The sequence below is a fragment of the Cavia porcellus genome, unplaced genomic scaffold, assembly GCF_034190915.1.
Source record: "Cavia porcellus strain 051 isolate PalLab524CR breed Dunkin Hartley unplaced genomic scaffold, mCavPor4.1 scaffold_25, whole genome shotgun sequence".
NCBI classification, from domain to species: Eukaryota; Metazoa; Chordata; class Mammalia; order Rodentia; family Caviidae; genus Cavia; species Cavia porcellus.
Genome location: NW_026947508.1, coordinates 30,615,151 through 30,633,709, shown reverse-complemented (window position 1 = coordinate 30,633,709; position 18,559 = coordinate 30,615,151). Strand labels below are relative to the sequence as shown.

General features: G+C 51.9%; 1 protein-coding gene and 1 long non-coding RNA gene across 4 annotated transcripts in view; one reads left to right on the top strand and one right to left on the bottom strand.

The window, feature by feature from the left end:
• LOC106025373 (uncharacterized) overlaps positions 1-11,320 on the bottom strand; it is a 93,543-nt gene extending 82,223 nt beyond the window's left edge. For 2 of the 3 annotated variants that reach the window (XR_010043102.1, XR_001198977.3), the window contains exon 1: positions 9,972-11,320. This is a non-coding gene — a long non-coding RNA (uncharacterized LOC106025373). The remainder of the gene's footprint in view (positions 1-9,971) is intronic. The other variant, XR_010043103.1, reaches the window with a different exon arrangement.
• A 121-nt stretch (positions 11,321-11,441) lies between these two features.
• Positions 11,442-14,424, top strand: Pou3f1 (POU class 3 homeobox 1). The gene has a single exon (XM_063236114.1). It carries the CDS (start codon positions 11,518-11,520, stop codon positions 12,874-12,876), a length of 1,359 nt encoding a protein of 452 aa, XP_063092184.1. The 5' UTR covers positions 11,442-11,517; the 3' UTR covers positions 12,877-14,424.
• The last annotated feature ends 4,135 nt before the right edge of the window (positions 14,425-18,559 follow it).

The following is an 18,559-nucleotide window of genomic DNA, read 5'->3' as shown; positions in this document are numbered from 1 at the left end:
GGTCCTGGTGTAAAGCATCCAATCTGTAGGCATTATTGTTACTATCATCTGATTTAATGAACTCTCACAACAACAACATTAGCATAACTAACATTGATAATAATAATAGTACTCATTGCCATCATTTACTGGGTATCTTGTTGTGTGTGTGTGTGTGTGTGTGTGTGTGTTTTTGTCTTTTTCCTTTTTATCGGTACCAGGGATAGAACTCATGACTGTCTGCTTGCAAGGCAGGCGCTTATGCCGCTGAGCTAAATCCCCAGCCCCCTGGGTATCTTTAATACGGAAAGTTTTCAGTTAGGGCTGGTGTTGCACCCCCATCCCTCCAGGCCCTACCATTCCAGTGCACTTCAGCCTGACTTACAATTGCCTGCAGCTGAGGCTTGGCCTGAGGGCTTCCTCTGGTCTCCAGGAGGCTGCTCTCCCCTCCCAAGGCAGGTCCAAAGTGCTGGAGCACTAACCCTCGTCCCCAAAATACATGGGTAAATAAATGACCCAGCTCATGTAAATGACTCCTCTATCCAGTGGGACAACTTTCAAGTGTGTGCTCCACACGGTGCTCAGGGATCCTCAGTGGTCACTAGCAACTTGCTCAGAGAAGCTCCCTCTACTGGCTTCCTCCCTTCCCTGTCTCACCTATCCACACCCTACATTCAAACCTTATCTCAGCATCTGCTGTGATCCACAGGACAATCTTCAGAAGGAATTTACCTTTATCAGGATATCAGGCTCCTGGCCACATTCTGTGACGGGCTGCTAGATCTGATCTCACCTCCTCAAGGATCCTCATCCTCTCTCTTTCAGGACTCCACTCAGCGACACCGGCTTCCTCCTAATCCTTGGGCGTATCAGGACCTTTTAACACCCCTGCTGACTTCTCAGCCAGAAACACTCACTGCATGACTGTCCCTTCCTGTCCTGCAAGTCTCCCCTGGAAGGTCACATCATTAGAGGGGCCTTTCTCAGCCACCAGCAACTCTACTGTACCACCCTATAACTCTTGCTTGTGAATGTGTTTATTTGTCTGATTTTCCTCTAGAAAGTATGTCCCCAGGAGCCATGGCTGTTTTTTTCATTGTTATACTCCCAACGCCTGGCCCAAAACAGGTGATCAAAAATATAAAAATGAAAAAGACAAAAAAAAAAAAAAAAAAATATTAGGTGATCAAGAACCAAGTATTTGCACTCCTGGCTAAAGCTTAGACAAGCTTAAACAAATGGCCTGTGGTCATAAAGTTGGCAAGAAGCCAAGTATATTCACAAAATCAGGGCTGCCCAGCTCCAAGGCCATGATCTGAACTATTGTAGTACTCAATTTCCATTGCACAGATGGAGAAACTGAGGCTCTGGGAAGTTAGCTAAGAACTACAGCAGGGGCTTAGCACAAGCTTCCTGACTGTGAGACCTGTGCTCCTTTCACTAAACCTTACATCTACCTTTGACCCTCCCCCAAACCACTGTCCAATACAAAAATTCTCCTGTGCATTCCTGAGAGGATGATCCCAAACTAAAAATCAGCTGTTCTCCCTTTAACTTACACTGCTCCTAGGTCAGGAAGCTCACTCTGTGACAAGTGCTAAAACATCCATGGCTTAGTCTGAACTCTGCTCCCTAAACCAGTGCTTATTCCCTCCCTGGGCCCCAGACCAACCCAACAGACACTCCGAGACAGAAGCTGTAATCTAAGTGTCCACTAGTGATGGGCTCGCTACATCAATTACAGTACATGGACACGACAGACTGCTATACCATACCGCAACTGACAGGATGAGGCAGACAGACAAGATGTATTTTTTAAAGCAGATGGATAGACATCCAAAACACATTATTAATTTTAAAAGACAAGTTTAAAAATATCATATATTTTGTGCTTACATCTTCCATCAAAAAAGTTTTATCTCTAGCCACACACGGTGACATACATTTGGGATCCCAGCACTCCAGAGGCTGAGGCAGGAAAACCACTATGAGTTCAGGGCCAGCCTGGGCTATTTAATAAGTTCAAGACCAGCCTGAACTACATAGTGAGACTCTGCCCTGAAAAAAACAAAACAAAACAAAACAAAAATGTTGTATCTGTCTTTATATCTACACCTAATACATCCATAGAGATGGATGCATATCACAACCTGTGTAATTTTGTCTAATTTATTCAACTCTCTGACCCTTAATTTTGTCAGCTGTAAAGCTGGTATATTAGTTTAACCTAACCTGATGTTTGCATGTGGGTACAACGTGTAAACCCAGCACCTGCACATAATAAACACTGTACATAGCTCTTCCTAATGTGTGTCTGTGAAAGAAAATTCTGTAAAGATATAGCAAACAGTAGTTAGGAAGGGTAAGGCCGAGAGGTGGGTGTAGGCCACACACTTCTCAGCTGCCTCCTCAAGGCTCTGTGCCACTTCCTATCGGCCCCTCTCCGGGGGACCAGTATTCGTCTGACTCTGGCCAGGTGCCAGACCCAACCAGTGAGAGTAGTTTACGCTGGACACTGTGTTTATATTGATGACAGTGTATGCTTTTCCCCCTCTTCCAGGTTGAGCAACTCCAGACCCATTGAAGCCTGGCCTTTATTCTGCCCTATCTTCGGGTAAAGGTCCTGACATTTTACTGGACATTGTCTTCCGTTCCCACAGCCCACAAAGAAGCTACCTGGTTGACCCCTGACCTTCACTGTTCTTCCTTGCTCTTGTCCACAGCAAAGGTATGGGATCTTACCATCCTATTCATCTTCATCATGGTTGAGGATTAAGAATGTGGGGCAGTTGGGCATGGTGGTGTGCATCTGTGACCTCAGCACACTGGAGGCTGAGGTGGGAGGATCACCACAAGGTCAAAGCCAGCCTAAACTATATAGTAAGAACCTGTCTCAAAAACAAGACACAATGGGCTGAGGATTTAGCTCAGGGGCATAAGTGCCTGCGTGGCAAACTCAAGGTTGTGAGTTTGATCCCAGATATCAAAATTTAAAAAGCATGTTGGGCAGAACTGAGCCCAAATGGACCGTTGTTCTTGCTGGGCCCTTTACCCAGCCCAGTTTGGTTACAGCCAACCATTCAGGTATGAATAAGATACAGCCTCTTCTCTGGGACTGAAAGCAAGTATGTACAGGATTTTGCATTGGCCCCCTTTAAAAAAAAAAGAAGAAGGAATTAAGATCCCAGGGCACAGCTACATGGTTATTCAATGGGCACTCTTTATAGATGCCTAATGCAGACCCAGAACTGTGAGGAATGCTAGAGGACAGCAATGAAACAAAGCTCATTCCTGACTCCCACAGGCAAGACAGACACACAAAGAGTTAATCACATGGGCCTCTCAATGCTAACGGAGACAATGGCAGCAGAGTCACAGGCTGTGGCTTGGTCTAGCCACTGAATCCTCTCAGCACCCCTGATCCTCGAGCTTGCATGGAAGGATGGGAAGCAGGAGAGACAGAGCACCCAAGCAGAGGGGACTGTGTGTACAAAGGCAGGAGAAGGGGCCTGGTGTGCTTTGGGGAACACAGCCTGATGCTGCCCACTTCAAAAGGAGGCAGAGTCAAGATCACCAGGGGCCTTGGACTTGATGATGTACACACCGGGGAGCAACAGAAGGCTTCTCAGGAGCTGAGGGACATGCTGAAGTTGTATCTTTACAGCAACAGTCCAACCTGGGTTGGCAATCTGGATGAAGGGCAGGAGGAACAGAGAATCACCCAGACCAGTCATTTATAGTCACCGATCACTTCCTATAACTTTGGTTTCCTGGAGCCACTAGGCCATAGGCTTTGGCCATTCTCTGAGGTCTCCATAGCAAATAGGATCACGGGCCTACAGTTAAAGGTAAACTGGGGAACTCCACCTAAGGGCCCTTCCCTGGCATACAGGAAAGCAAGAGCACAAGTCCTGCAGACACTCAGTTCTTAGCCACAAGCCAAAGTTGAGACTTGAGGGTGATTTTATCTGTAATGACAAGTCCATCCCCAGGCTCAGAGAGGTATTGTTCCAGACCCAGCAGATATCCCAAGTCAGACACATGTCCAGAGCTCAAGCAGACATTGCCCCTAGGCCAGGAAGCTGTTGCACCAGGCCTAGACAGATGTTGTGCCAGGCTCAAACATGTGCCCTGGGCCCAGACAGAAACTGTCCGGGGGCCAAATAATATGCTGGGCTTGGCCAGGTGTCCCAGCTTCAAACAGATGTTGTCTCCAGCCCAAGCAGATGCTACCCTAAGCTCAAACAGATGTCTGCCACCAGAGATATACAAAGATTCTGAGAGGTCCCTGGGAAAATAGAATTCCTAAATCTTCTTTTGCCACTTCCACTTGCTATCCCTGAGAAAGTCACAGAGGGCCAGCACTGAGCCAAATCAAGTCTCCCCACAACCCTCCCAACTCTTGAAAGCCAAGAAACTGCAGTCTTCTGTTCCTCCCCTGACTCCAGGCAGCTGCTTCAAGGAAGAGAGAGGGACGTATGATGTAGCCACAAATGAAGCACATGTACAAGGCCATCTGTGGGATGGTGGGCAGGTGATGCCCAGGTGACTTGTGCTAAGTACAGGCAGAGGGACATTAGAGAAAGAGTCGGTTGATTTAAGGACAAGGCCCACTAAATCCCAGCTCAAATGCCACACTCTGGGACTAGCGGGGAAAAGGAAGTCCTAAAACCCCATCCCCATACACTCATGCACTCTGCCCAATTGAAGGTTGTTACTATTCCAAAGCTGGCTGCATTAAGCTAGGGAGAGGGGGGACCCAAAGGCTGGCCCTGAGTTAACACAGAGTGGGGAAACGGTCTCATTCGTCAGTTTGGGTCAGCCCGGCTAGAGGAAAGGCTTCCTTCCCTAAGAGTCCTCATAGTAGCATCAGCGGCCCAAAAGGAAAAAGAACCTCCCCTTCCTGGCCACATATCTCCCATCAGGAAGCTAGAGCTGTGTGTACCGGAACTATGCAAAAGAGGAACTTCTAGAATAGTTAGGCAAAAGGTGTTTCTGGGCTTAGGTAGGAAAAGGTAGCCAGAGAAGTTAACAGTGAGAGCCTGACAGTTCCTGCATATATAAGCAAACCTTGAGCCACCCCCACCCCCACGACTGCACCCCCCCACCTCCACCCCTGTGCTCGCTAGGACTTCCCACCAGGTCTACCTTCTTGCCCTTAAGAAGAGCCAGCCTGAGGCTGAAAAAGATGAGGTGCTCTCTCATGCAAAATAAAACAGCATCCCCCAAACAGGAGAGCCTTCTAACCAACCCATGGACAGAAGCACTGCCTGACATAATTACAAATCCTCATGCGCACACACTAATATAAACCAAGCACAGAAACACTTATGGGCATCTAAAATATAAACACACAAATTCCTGCTAGTACACTAATAAATAGTCACTATACATACAAGCACACCAAGCCACCTACACATTGTCGTAAACACTGTAATGCACACAAACGAAAAGCAACAGCCTCCCTCTCTTCCACACCACCCAAGCTGCTCCTACTTCCAACTCTCAACTGGGCCACAGTCAACCCCAGACCCCCAAAAGGCCCCTTACTCTTTTAACAAGGGTACGGCAATGAGGACTTATCTCTCTCTCCTCCCACCCCAGTCTGTGGTGAATTTTACAGCCATCCAGATAAAAGTGTGTTTTTAAAAAAAGAAAGAAAGAAACCAAAACCCAGCCCCAGCCTTTCAGGGTGATTAATCCCTACTAATGATTTACTGATCTGCAGACGGCGTGTTCTGTATAACTGGATTGTAGGCATTAACACGCGCTCAGAGGTTTCCATTCTGCTAAAAATGAAAGTAAATTTCAAGAGCAATTGACCATTCCTAATTTGTATAGTCTACTGATACAAAGGGAGGACCTCCCACTTCCACCCATAGACCAGGGGCTGGGGAGACCGGGTGCAAAGAATAATTCACCCCAAAGAAATACTTCACCTTCCATTTCCCCTCCCCTTCAAAGACTGAGACAGGAAACCTGGTGTCAAATAGGTGAGGCTGCTTCTTTTTCCTGCCAAAGGTGGCAATTCCCCCATGCCATCAATGTCCTCAGTCCTGGGCTCTAGAGGACACAGGAAGGATAAAAGAGGTACCAGATATTCGGGGAAACTGAGTTTGGAGGAAAGAGCTAGGGTAGAACTTTAAACAATGGTCAGCCCATATAGGGACAGCTTCTGGAGAGTGACCCGCACTAACCTCTGTCTACCAGACCCACCTGCACCAAGGCAGAAGATGAACAGGATGACCTCCGTGCTCCCACTCCCAAGATGAGAAATCTGTGGCAGCCAGACCCTGCCAGACTCTTCTAGTCAAAACCACATTCCAGCCCAGAACAAGCACAGCCGCAAGCCCCAGTGGGTGTGGTCATTCCTGACACCCTTCAACAAGAACTGCCAGGGAGGCAGACAGGTTCTGCTTACTCATCCAGCCAGAGAGAAAACCAAATCACACTTTCTCCCCAAGCTTCCATCTGGGCAGAGATTTTGTCCAGCCTTCTCAAGCACCCCAATACAGACCAGCATGTCCAGTTTAGAGATGAAGAGGCTGTGGGTCACAGAGATTAGGAGACTAATACTGGCCCACGATTATCCACGGGCTTCACTCAATTACAGCCCAGATGAAACCAGGGACCCTTGTCTCCCAATCCAAGCCTTCTGAAAATGTAGGATCTAGAGCAGAAGGCTAGCAGAGGGAAAGGAAGTGGGCTGTGAACGCTGCCCGAGTCCAGCCAGCCTCAGACAAAAGCTCAAAGCCCATCATGCACGCAGATGGACATCCTCAAATCACCTACAGCCCATGAGCCCTGTCTCCTCTCTTTACCTCTCCCCACCATTCCTTGCTTACAAAAAACTCCTCCAGGGGGCTGGGGATTTAGCTCAGCAGCATAAGCGCCTGCCTTGCAAGTGTGAATTCCATACCCGGTACCAAAAAAAAAAAAAAAAAACTCCTCCAGGTAGTGTCCTAGAGCCTAGCTTCCCCAGCACTGTGAAGGCCCTGGGTCCGTGGCTACAGCTGCTCTCTGTACTTCCTGGACTCCTGACCAACTGACAGACTGATGGAAAAGATATTAGAGGACAGAGGAGATCACAGATCAAGGGTGAAAGCAACTAGATACAGCTGTTTCCTCTTCTCACCAAACCTGTGCCTGCCGTGCCATTGTGGAGACTGCCTACCTCGGTCTGGGACAAATATTACAGTGCACACGTGGCCTCCAGAGTGCCAAAGGTAGATGCCTTGTGATTGTGCTTGCATTCTAGAGGGGCGGTCTGTGTCTCCCAGAAGGAGGTCTGTGTCTGTAACCTTGGGCTTTGCAGACAGTGTGCACCCGGCTGAAGCTTGTGTAGCTGTTGCTGTTTCCTGCAGAGCTTCCCCCATCTCTACCCCCCACCACTCTCAGGCTCAGAGACCCCCCACAGTGAGGGCCCCATCTGCTGGAGGCTCGGTGACCTGTGTCAAATGAGCAGGCGCTCGGTCACACTCCAGAGCCTGGAGGAAGCTGCCTGGCTCTGGGAAGGCTGCAGAGCTCCTGCCTGGGGGCGGGTTGGGCAGGAGGAGTCCCTGCTGGGAAGTGGGGCCTAGGAGCCTGAGATCAGCAGAGGCCTGGCTGGGAACTGCCTTCCACAGACAAGAAGGAAAGTGGGGAAAAAAATAAAAGAAAGGGCTTCCCTGTCTCCTCAGGACCAGCATTGCTACCAAGTGCATGGGGTGCAAACTCGGGTGAACACGGCCCCTTCCATTCTAATCCCTTTTGCAGATTTGTTGGTTTCTTCAGGGTTCAGATGTGCGAATCTGTGTTTCTCCAGGATGTGCGGGGGTGCACCTCTTCATATCTGTGCATCTAGATGGGAGAGTGTGCATGGCCAGATCTGTGCACTAACGTGTGAATACAAAAGTGTACCTATTTGTGTAAATAATGTGCTATTCCAGTCGAGTGTCTCACGCTTGTGACCCAATGGACCTCCAGGTCTCGTGTAGCTCAGTGTTAGTGAAGGAAGGCCTAGTTAGGCCTCTTTCAACCTATATGAAAGTTGTGTTTACCCTTTTTAGACATATGACTATATTTGTCATTAGGTGTTGCTTTGTATAACTGAATATTCAGCCTAATGATGCAAGCCCATGTGTTCCTATTGTGAATCAGTATGTCTGTCCCTGTGTGAGAGCACACATTTGCATGTGTTTGCATGCAAATGTGTGTGTGTGTGTGTGTGTGTGTGTAAATGTACAGTTGTTGGCAGGCCTGTGTCTGCATGGGTCAGATGGGTATCCAACCTCTGTGTACACACCTGTGGCTGAGGAGAGTCTCCCCAGGATCTGTGAAGGCAGTGCTCCTGCAGAGAGGGGCTGTTCCGGTGCAGATATCTGCCAGTATTCATGTCACCCATTGTGCCAACAAGAAGAGTGAGAAGGATGCTAAGACTTTCTGGGAGGAATTTAACTCCCAAGAAAATTATGACTGAAGAGCCCATAACATTATAGAGAATATAAATTTCCCAAATGGATAACCTTTTCCTGCTTCTCAGTGCTACTCACCCCAGGCCAGTGTCTAACATGTCAAAGACACCTAAATTACATGCTTTATTACACCCTCAGGACCTGAGAGCAATCCTGAGACATGGGCATTAATGTGCCCATTTTAAGGTGGAGAAATGAAGGCTCTAAGATGCAAAGTAACCCACAAAATGTCACAGGCTTCTATGAGGAAATAGGATTTCTGGGGGACAAGTTGATAATCATGAGTCTGGTTACTGCTCTGGCTTATTTTGGTTTGGTTTTGATTTTGGTTACTGCAGATATCCCTCTATCCAGCACATACCTACTAATATAGCTCCCTGTATACCAACCAGAGCTGGTCTGCCCTCAAGAGCTGCCAGAGATAGAACTATGGCCTCTCTTTGCCTTGATGGCCAAAATGAACCCTCCCCCATGCCACACAACAGGGAGAATGAGGGGGAACACACATGTTCTGAATCCTGGGAAAGTCTCATTTCCCTAATCTATGCACTGAGGACAATAATCTCAGCATTCTGTTATAGAGCTAAGAGGTACAGGTAAAAGGATGAATGTAAAAGCACTTTGGAAAGCATTAGTAATCATTCTGCAAGTTTTAGAGGCAACTCCAAAATTGAGCTATCACACAACACTGAACATTTTCTATTCTCCAATAGACATATTTATATGAGGCCATCAAAAACTGGAAGGGCATGAGAGGTCAATTGATCCAAACCTCAATAACCCCACTCTACAGATGAGAAAACTGAGATTTAGAGATATGAGTTACTTGCCCATTCACTGGACCCAACAACAATAGGAATGACCACAGTAAAAGCCCTTTCTGAAAGATTTTTACTCTCATTGTCTACCTCTATCTGCTTATCTTAATAAGACAGGTGGGCTGTTTGTGGTACTGTTATTCCCAGTTTACAAGAAGGAAACTCAAGACCAGAAAGAATGGACCAGAACTACTCTTACCCATGAAGACAGTGGCTACACCAGGCTGGAAGCCTAAGGTTCAGCGTGACACAGGCCTGGTTAGGACTGTAATGAAAGAAGACTTCACTGCAGGACTTTCAGCCTTGGTCTGACCTCCTAGGTCTGGGACAGGTCCAAGGAGACAAATGGACAAGAAGGATCTAGGCTGCTTCAAGGTGACCTCTTCTTGGGCTACAGTCCAGGAAGGCCCAGCATCCCTGGCTGGGTTGAGACACAGGGATCCAAAGAAGCTCCTGAAGTTAGGATGGACTCAAAAGAGCCTTCCCAGGCCCTGGTCAATGGCCAAGGACCCTCCCTGATCCCACCCTTTCCTTGGCTGCTAGCCAAAAGCTATACTTGGGACATTTCGGGGCCAGATGAGCACAGTCTGTGCCCAGGATAACCAATGTAACTATCAACTCTGTCCCAGCCCCCTTTGGATCCATGCTTGCAGCAGCTGCCACCTGACCCCCCATCACCTCTGTTCCCAATCTGAGGCTTCCCTGCACAGAAGTGACTCACCTCACCCCCACCTCGGTCCTGAGATCAGGAACCTGTCGGCTTTGGAATCTGTGAATTCATCTGAGGCGAGAGCAAATACAGAACAGGAAGAATGGAAGACTTCCTGGGACCGAAATCTTCATGAGAGGTGGAGGCCACGGCTGTGGCCATACAGCATGGGGCTGGGTGTGGGGTGAGAGGGTAAGCTTAGAGTAGAGCTCTACTGCAACTAGCATCCTTCAGGGAGCCCTCCAGAGCTGCAGAATGAGGCGGTGGCCGAATTCCACTGACCGCATTTCCAACAAGGACTTAGGTCTCAGTTCCCTTTTCAATAACCCCAGGCAAGCCCAGGGAAATGCCAGCCCCAGAGCTCCACGCCAGGCTGGACAGCTCCTGGTCTGCACACCCTGAAGTGCCCTTCCCTGAGTTCATCAGATTCTCTGCTATAGGAAGTTTCTCCCAGGCTGACCCCTGCCATGACCAACGCCAATAATCCATTCGAGCTGGGAGAAGGAGCAAGCAGACTACTGCAGTCCGGTGTCCATCACCTCAACTAGTGGTGCAATCCCCTGAGCCACAGTCTCCGCCTCGAGGTCATCTCATTCCGGAATCCTGGAACTCTGCCGGGTTAAGGATCCGGCGTCTCGGCATCGAAGCGGTGCCTGCCCGCTATACCAGCGTGGAGCCGATCACGCAGTACTCCTGGCCTCAGCTCCCGGGAGATGGAAGAGATGTCCACGCGAAGCGGGAAGCCAGAGAGGGTCCAACTCTGCCCCACGCCCAAAGCGCTTTCAGGACCGAAGCGGTCTGCGCAGTTGTGACGCGGGGTCTAGAAGGAAAAAAGGGGAAACCGAGATGGGGCCAACAGGCGCACAGAAGACCGCTCGGTGCGAGCTGGAAGCCGCGGGAGACGAGGCGGGAGAAGTGAGCAGCAGCGCCGGTACCGCGCCTGGAACCCGCGCAGCCTGGCGCTCGCGGGAATCCTGGCCCGGCGGCCGCGGCAATGCAGTGGGAAGAGTGGGGGGCTGAGTCGCTGCTCGGAGCCCGAGCGCCTCCCGGAGCCCGCAGTCCCCATCGCCCCGGTGGAATGCGGCAAGGAATGCAGCTCTCGTGGAAGGTGGGACCGGCCGGGCTCGGAGTCTCCAGCGCAGGGGGAAAGCTGGGCCCACGCAGCCAGGACTAGAGGGGGTGCGGTCCCAGTGCCACCCCCGCGCCACTCCCCACGTGGCGGCCGCGCCCCCGGGGCGTGAATGTGTATGCGGATGGTAGGGGGGCCGTGAATGAAGCCCCAGCGGCCAATCAGCACGGCCGGCGCGCGGGACCCCGATAGCGAGGCCCAATGGCGAGCTCCGGGCGGCCGGGCCGGGCGGCAGGCGGGCGCGGGGGGCGGGGGCCAGGCCCGGGGGGCGGGAGGCGGCTCCGCAGGCAGCCAATGGGCGGCGGGTGGGGTGGGGCTCCGGAGCACCGAGCGGGTCGGGGCTTTAAGCCGGCGGAGCTCGGCGGTGGGGCCCGCAGACGGAGCGGAGCGGCGGCGGCGGCGCGGCGCAGGGTGCGGGGCGCGGGCGGCATGGCCACCACCGCGCAGTACCTGCCGCGGGGCCCAGGCGGTGGAGCCGGGGGCACGGGGCCGCTCATGCATCCGGACGCCGCCGCGGCAGCGGCAGCAGCAGCGGCTGCCGAAAGGCTGCATGCAGGGGCCGCGTACCGCGAAGTGCAGAAGCTGATGCACCACGAGTGGCTGGGCGCGGGCGCGGGCCACCCCGTGGGCCTAGCGCACCCCCAGTGGCTCCCTACGGGAGGTGGAGGCGGCGGCGACTGGGCCGGCGGCCCGCACCTGGAACACGGCAAGGCAGGCGGCGGCGGTACCGGCCGAGCCGACGACGGCAGCGGCGGCGGCGGCGGTTTCCACGCGCGCCTGGTGCACCAGGGGGCGGCCCACGCGGGTGCGGCTTGGGCACAGGGCAGCACGGCGCACCACTTGGGCCCAGCTATGTCACCGTCACCTGGGGCCGGCGGGGGCCACCAGCCCCAGCCTCTTGGGCTGTACGCGCAGGCGGCCTACCCAGGGGGCGGCGGCGGCGGCCTGGCCGGGATGCTGGCGGCCGGCGGCGGCGGCGCGGGGCCGGGCCTGCACCACGCGCTGCACGAGGACGGCCACGAGGCACAGCTGGAGCCGTCGCCACCGCCGCACCTGGGCGCCCACGGACACGCACACGGACATGCTCACGCGGGCGGCCTGCACGCGGCGGCGGCGCACCTGCACCCGGGCGCCGGCGGCGGCGGCTCGTCGGTGGGCGAGCACTCGGACGAGGATGCTCCCAGCTCGGATGACCTGGAGCAGTTCGCCAAGCAGTTCAAACAGCGGCGCATCAAGCTGGGTTTCACGCAAGCCGACGTGGGACTGGCGCTGGGCACGCTGTATGGTAACGTGTTCTCGCAGACCACCATCTGCCGCTTCGAGGCTCTGCAGCTGAGCTTCAAGAACATGTGCAAGCTCAAGCCACTGCTCAACAAGTGGCTGGAGGAGACCGACTCGTCCAGCGGCAGCCCCACCAACCTGGACAAGATTGCGGCGCAGGGCCGCAAGCGCAAGAAGCGCACGTCCATTGAGGTGGGGGTCAAAGGCGCGCTCGAGAGCCACTTCCTCAAGTGCCCAAAGCCCTCGGCGCACGAGATCACGGGCCTGGCCGACAGCCTGCAACTGGAGAAGGAGGTGGTGCGCGTCTGGTTCTGCAACCGGCGGCAGAAGGAGAAGCGCATGACCCCGGCGGCCGGCGCGGGCCACCCACCCATGGACGACGTATATGCTCCGGGGGAGCTGGGGCCAGGCGGGGGCGGCGCCTCGCCGCCCTCTGCGCCCCCGCCGCCCCCGCCGGCCGCGCTCCACCACCATCACCACCACACACTGCCCGGCTCGGTGCAGTGACCCAGCGGGCTGGGCCCCCGCCGCCGCACGGCGAGGCGCGGGCGCACGGTCCGCCCGCGCGGCCTGGACTCTTTTTGTTCGGTTGCTTTGGATTTTACAAAAAGCCCAGAAACTTTCGAACAAAACCAAACACCCGGACGATCTTCTCCGGCGTGCGGCAAAGACGCCCTACGGGCTGTGTTGCCTGAGGCCTGGGAGAGAAGCGAAGATCCGGAACGCGCCAACTCACCCTGGGCGTCCTGCCCGCCGCCTGCTCCCTCCCCCTATCCCCACGACGACCCCCGCCCCTGCCCCCCGAGCTGTTCGGGGCCGGATCCCGGCAGCGGTCTCCCTCAGCGACAGGTAACGCGGTGCGGGGTTAGGGATTCCCCGGGGGAGAGGACGAAGAGAGGAGAGTTCCCCATCCCGTCTCCCCAGCGCGCGGACTCCCGAGCCTGCAGGTCAAGGGTGGGGGCTGTCACTTTATCCGCTCCGCGCCTCTTCTTTCCCATTAGGATGCGCCCCATCCCCCTTTCCCTTTCTCCGGGCTTGGTTTTTTTACAGTTTTTATTTATTCGTGGAGCCTCTCGGCTCCTGAGGTCCTTCTAACTCTGCCCGCGCCCTTAATTTAAATCGCTGTATACTGTATTTATCGGGGCCCCGAGGGGAGGCCGCGAGAGCCGCGTCTGTGTATAAAAGCAGGAAATAGCCAAAGCTTTAATCTAGCCTAATTTATTTTCCCTTTATCCTCCCCTGCCTTCCCCCCACCAACAAAAAAGCAAAACAAAAAAAAAAAAAAGAAAACAAAACAAAAAAAACTAACAAAAAAAATTCGAGTGTTCATTTTTCGTTTCGTTTTATCCGAGCCGGTTCCTGGCCTCACAGGAGGGTTCTGCGCTCCCACTCACACCCCGATGGGAAAGGGCTTCTGCCCAGTTGCAGGCTCACCACCGTGCCACGGGGCCCTGCCCTGCTGGCCGTAATGAACGAAACTTGGAAAAGTTGGAGATATTTTTTAACCAGCTTTAGAAATAAGCCGTTCCCTGAGAACCTTCTGTCTGATTCCCTGCAGCTTTCCCCTGCTCCTCTCTAGAACCCCCCTCACCTCCCCGGGGATGTGGGAAACTGTGGGAGGTCGGGAGAGAATTTCCCCAAGTTTGGGGTGAGGTGGGAACCATGTAAATATGTGAGATATGTACACACTGGTGGGGAAAAGAAACATTTTGTGCTTGGTTTTTATTTTTGGTTTTCTGGGTTGTCCTCCCTCCCCATCTAAAGGATTTTGTACACCCGACTAATCCGAAAAAGATATTTTAATATGATTTCCTGATTTCTGACCCATCTCTATTTATTTTCCGGATGTGTTTGGAGCTTCCCCTTTCTCCATTTCTTTCTGTTATGGTTTGAATTTAAATTTTATTATTTTTATTTTTATTATTTTTTGGAACAATGTTTGGTGCATTCTCTTTGTATCTTTATTGCAAAAAATAATGTAGACTGGGAAGTTCCCTTTATATTTATGTTATAGTAAATATTTTATTACTCACATAAACATGTACCCCAGGGTTGTGTCCTGTCCTCTTTACTGCTAGGGCTGGGCGGGCTTCCCAATGAAGCAATGGGATGTCCTGCCTCGCCTCCCAAAAAGTTCCGACCTCCTTAAGAGAGATCTTGAAGGAAGAAGACCACACCAACCAGTTCTTCCAAACCAGTATCAGGACTGCCTGTTACTCCAACCATAGTTGGGCCCTGCCTCAGTGCGTCCACCTAGGGAAGATGAGCCTGCCCCATGAACCCTTCCCGTAGACTCTCCTCAAACCAGACCAGGGCCTAGAACAGTGAACCACAAACACCAATTGGAACTTGGGTCAGCCATTCCTCAGGCACAATTCAACCGTCCTCCACATCCACTTGGCCTCAACCACCAACGTAGAATTTCTGTATCCCCTGCCCAATGCTCCAACCCCTGATTTTGGTTTCACTTCCCACCCCATGTGTGGAATCCAGGCCACCTTCACCATTTAGGTCTGGAACAACTAGAAACCTGTTTAGGCCCACTGTTATATCCCAATTGACTCTCTGCCTATAAAAAATGGTGCCCATGCTCATCTCGGCCCACTAGTTGTTCTGATGATTTTGGACGGAGGTCTATTCAGTGGTCCTGCAGACTGAGGCAGTCTTGGAGGGGACCCTGCCTTTTTGCTTAGGCAAAGCTAGTCCTGTTTCTCCTGGGAGAAACAGAGGGCATAGACACTTGTATCACCAGAAACTTTTCCCCCATCAGGAGGAGCACCCAAGAGCCTTCCCACCACCACAAGACATGTGTATTGTGGGATGGAGGACTCCACGGCTCTGCAGCATGACCTGGAGGGACAGCATAGACACTGAGATAGTCCCTTCAAGCCTTCCACAGTAACATCCCATGGGAGAATCGGGGTAACGGGTCAGATCTGGGTTCAGATTCAAACCCCAAAAATCACCTGTGTCCTAGTCAAAAAATTTTTTCTTTTAAACAACTCTTCCTGTTTCCTCTGTAAATGTAGATCTTTTCCCTTCTCAGGAGAAATCGTATGAGGTTTCTCTCCCTCTTCATGGAGCCAGAGGTTGAACGCACAATCGCTTGGCTGGGGAAAAAATTGTGTCCCTAAAACGAAGGGATATCTGAGGCCCCTTGCCAGGAAGCTGCCCAAGTCCAGACCTGTGAAAAGCCTTGGTTCCAGCCAACGGCATCAAGAATGTCCACAGAGGTATTTCCAGGTCCTCAAGTCGCGGTCCCTGGCCTGGCTGAGACCTTGGGATGACTGTGCCAGGCTGATAATACTGGTGACTTTCTGATTTGTGCCTCTCAGCCTTGCGGGGAATTGTGTGTGAATATAAAGGCTGCTGTAGTTTTTAAAAGCTGGCTTCTCCCTGCTTTTGTTTTTCCCTCCAGTCCAGCCTAGTGAGTCCTACAGTTGTCACCCATGGTCCACCTGCTCCCCACACTGGGAGGCCAGTGAGCCTCCTCATGGCTCTTACAGAGAAGGTGGAAACCTGGTGGCCAGCAGGGTAATGGCACAGCCGGGGAGAGCCGCTGGGAACCCTCTCCCAGCTTCTGTTTCCTGCCCCTCTGAAAACTTCCAAGCCATCCCACACTCTCTTTAACTCCTTTCTTTTTCTCCATTCCTGGATTTGTCCCAGCCTCAGTCCCTTGAAAAGGAAGCAAGTGAAACCTGAGGCTCCCTGGACGTCCTGGCCCGAAAGCTCCTGTGGGTTATGAGGTTAGAAAAGACTATGGGAAGATGGGGCCTGTCACTGGTCTCTGCCTGCAGCTGACACCAATGGATTGATTAATTTCCTAATTGTCTGGGTAATCCTGTACAAGAGGGTGGGTTTATTATTTAAGCAAATCAACTCAAAAACAGCAAAACAATGCAGCCTCTGAAGAATTAGGAGCAGCTGGGGGGTAGAACAAAAAGAAGGAGAATAAAAACTGTGAAAGGGTCTGGAAGAAAATGTTCCACTTTCGCAAGAATTTTGCTTAATGAGACACCAGCCTGAAACGGCTACCTGTGATCCAACCTGGGTGGCAGAAGACCGCAGGGCTTCTTCCCCAAGACACGGATGAGGGATGACAGTAGAAACCTCAGCACCTTTGGCTACATGGAGAAAAGCAGAGGCAGGCAAACAGTTGTCCTGGGAGTCTCAGTCTGGATAGAATAGAGTGTAAGAAATGCACAGTGAGCAGTGGGCTTGCCGGCAGTTTCTCCAGCCCATGTGTCTGCATCCACCTGCTCTCTCCTGAGTGTTTCTATCAAAAGAGGCATATGTCCCTAAGTGTCGACTTCCAAAGAGGCTGGAGCTTTGCCTAGCAAATTTGAAAATTCCTGATCCCATCTCCCCTCCCTTTTGTATTTGAATGGCATTGTTCATTATTTCCTGAATGATTTCAAGGCCGCGGGTTTTGGTAGTTACAGAGAACCTTGCTCTCCCTGTGGAAATCTCTGCATGTTAGTGTAAGAATTTGTGAGTATGCTGCTATGTGTGCAAATCTATAGCTGATCCCGGTGAAGTGGGATGGAAAAAAATACACTACACTGCAAATCCTCTGAGCTGGAAGGAACATTTTCAGGGTGGGGTTTGGCTGTTATCAGAAGAAAGGCAGTGACCATTGTGGTCACCTGTGGTCATCAAGGCGAACCCAGAAGGTATCATTCTCTGATTTTCCCGCACCTCCTGCCAAGGAAGTTCGCACCAGTTTCTTTGTTGCATGGCATGGGTCCTAGGCACTTGTCACTTGGCCCACAGACTTGACTAAGTGTCCACAGGAGTAGCTGATCCCAACCACAGCGGTTCAACAGGAGCTGTTTAGAACACTCAGCTTCCCCAGGAGAAGCTCTCAGTTGCATAGGAAAAGATCAACACCCCCTGCCAAGTGCCCCAACCATGTCTCTTTTTCTTGGGACTTTCCCCAGCAGGAGAAAGGAGACCCATCTACCCAGGAAGTGGAGCAAGAGAAGACTGGTCTGTGGCCCACCTGCTTCCTCTAAGCTTAGCTAAGTGAATCTACCCAGACCTCCAGCTTACAGAAGGAAGCCAGAAGCAGCTAGAGGAGCCATCAGTTCTGTCCCTTCCTACCTGCTGTATTTGAAAGCCCTAAAGTTAATGTTTGACCAGCCATTCAGGGTTCTCCCTTGCTGCCTCTGAGGACTCCATGTGGGAGGACTGCCCTCTATTGGTCCCTGAGCTGGGACTTGCCAAGAGTCAGGAGAACTATCTTGAAGTTAAGGATGTCCCTAAAATCAGCTACAAGTGTCTACTGTGTGGAGTGTGCCAGCTACAGTGGACGCAGTTTTAGGACACAAGGAAAGCAGCCTTGCTTCACACACACATACACACATACTTGGCCGTGGCCCTTCCTTCTTCGTCTACCACCCATCAATTTGCACAACCACTCTGAGAAACCCACCATCTCGCACTCCTTTTTCCTATTCACACCCACCCGTCACTCCTCAGCCAGTTAAAAACCCAACCCAGGCCCTCACCAGCTTGCTCACACACATGCTGACGCCTCCATGATACACCCACACCACTGGTTTGGCCATCCAAAACCATCTTTTTGGTCTTTGGCATGGCGCTCTTAGAAGTCACCAGGTACCTGGCAAATGGAATATTTGACTGTGCACACACAGCCACTCTGTGTAGCATTTGGCCAGGTCCTCTCCTCTTAGCATTTTTAAGCGCTCACCCCACAAACTGTTTTCCAAACACATCCCTGCCCATCATTGTCCCAGCTCCTCCCAGATCTCTTCCTGCTCCTTCCAGATAATTAAAGTTAGACTGTGTGTTTGTATGTATGTGTGATCTTATTTTTTAAACACACACCCCCACACGTACATATGCGTGCATATATACAAACACACACAGCAATTAGATCTATCCATTCCACCATCGTCCTTTTCATGCAGTAAAATCTCGGCTGTGCACATGCCCCACACTGCCACACAATGAGCCTCATGTTGCCTACTCCTAGGCCCCTGACATATCACACAAACACATGTGCACACACACATGCACACATACACACTCATGCACATATGCACACAAGTACACACAGTGGCACTTACATTTGTTATACCCACTCCTAGCTCCCTGGTGTTTCCCCAAGGACATAACCTCCTTCTACTTCCCAGAAGCATCTGATGGCTCCTCCAGGGCATCTAAT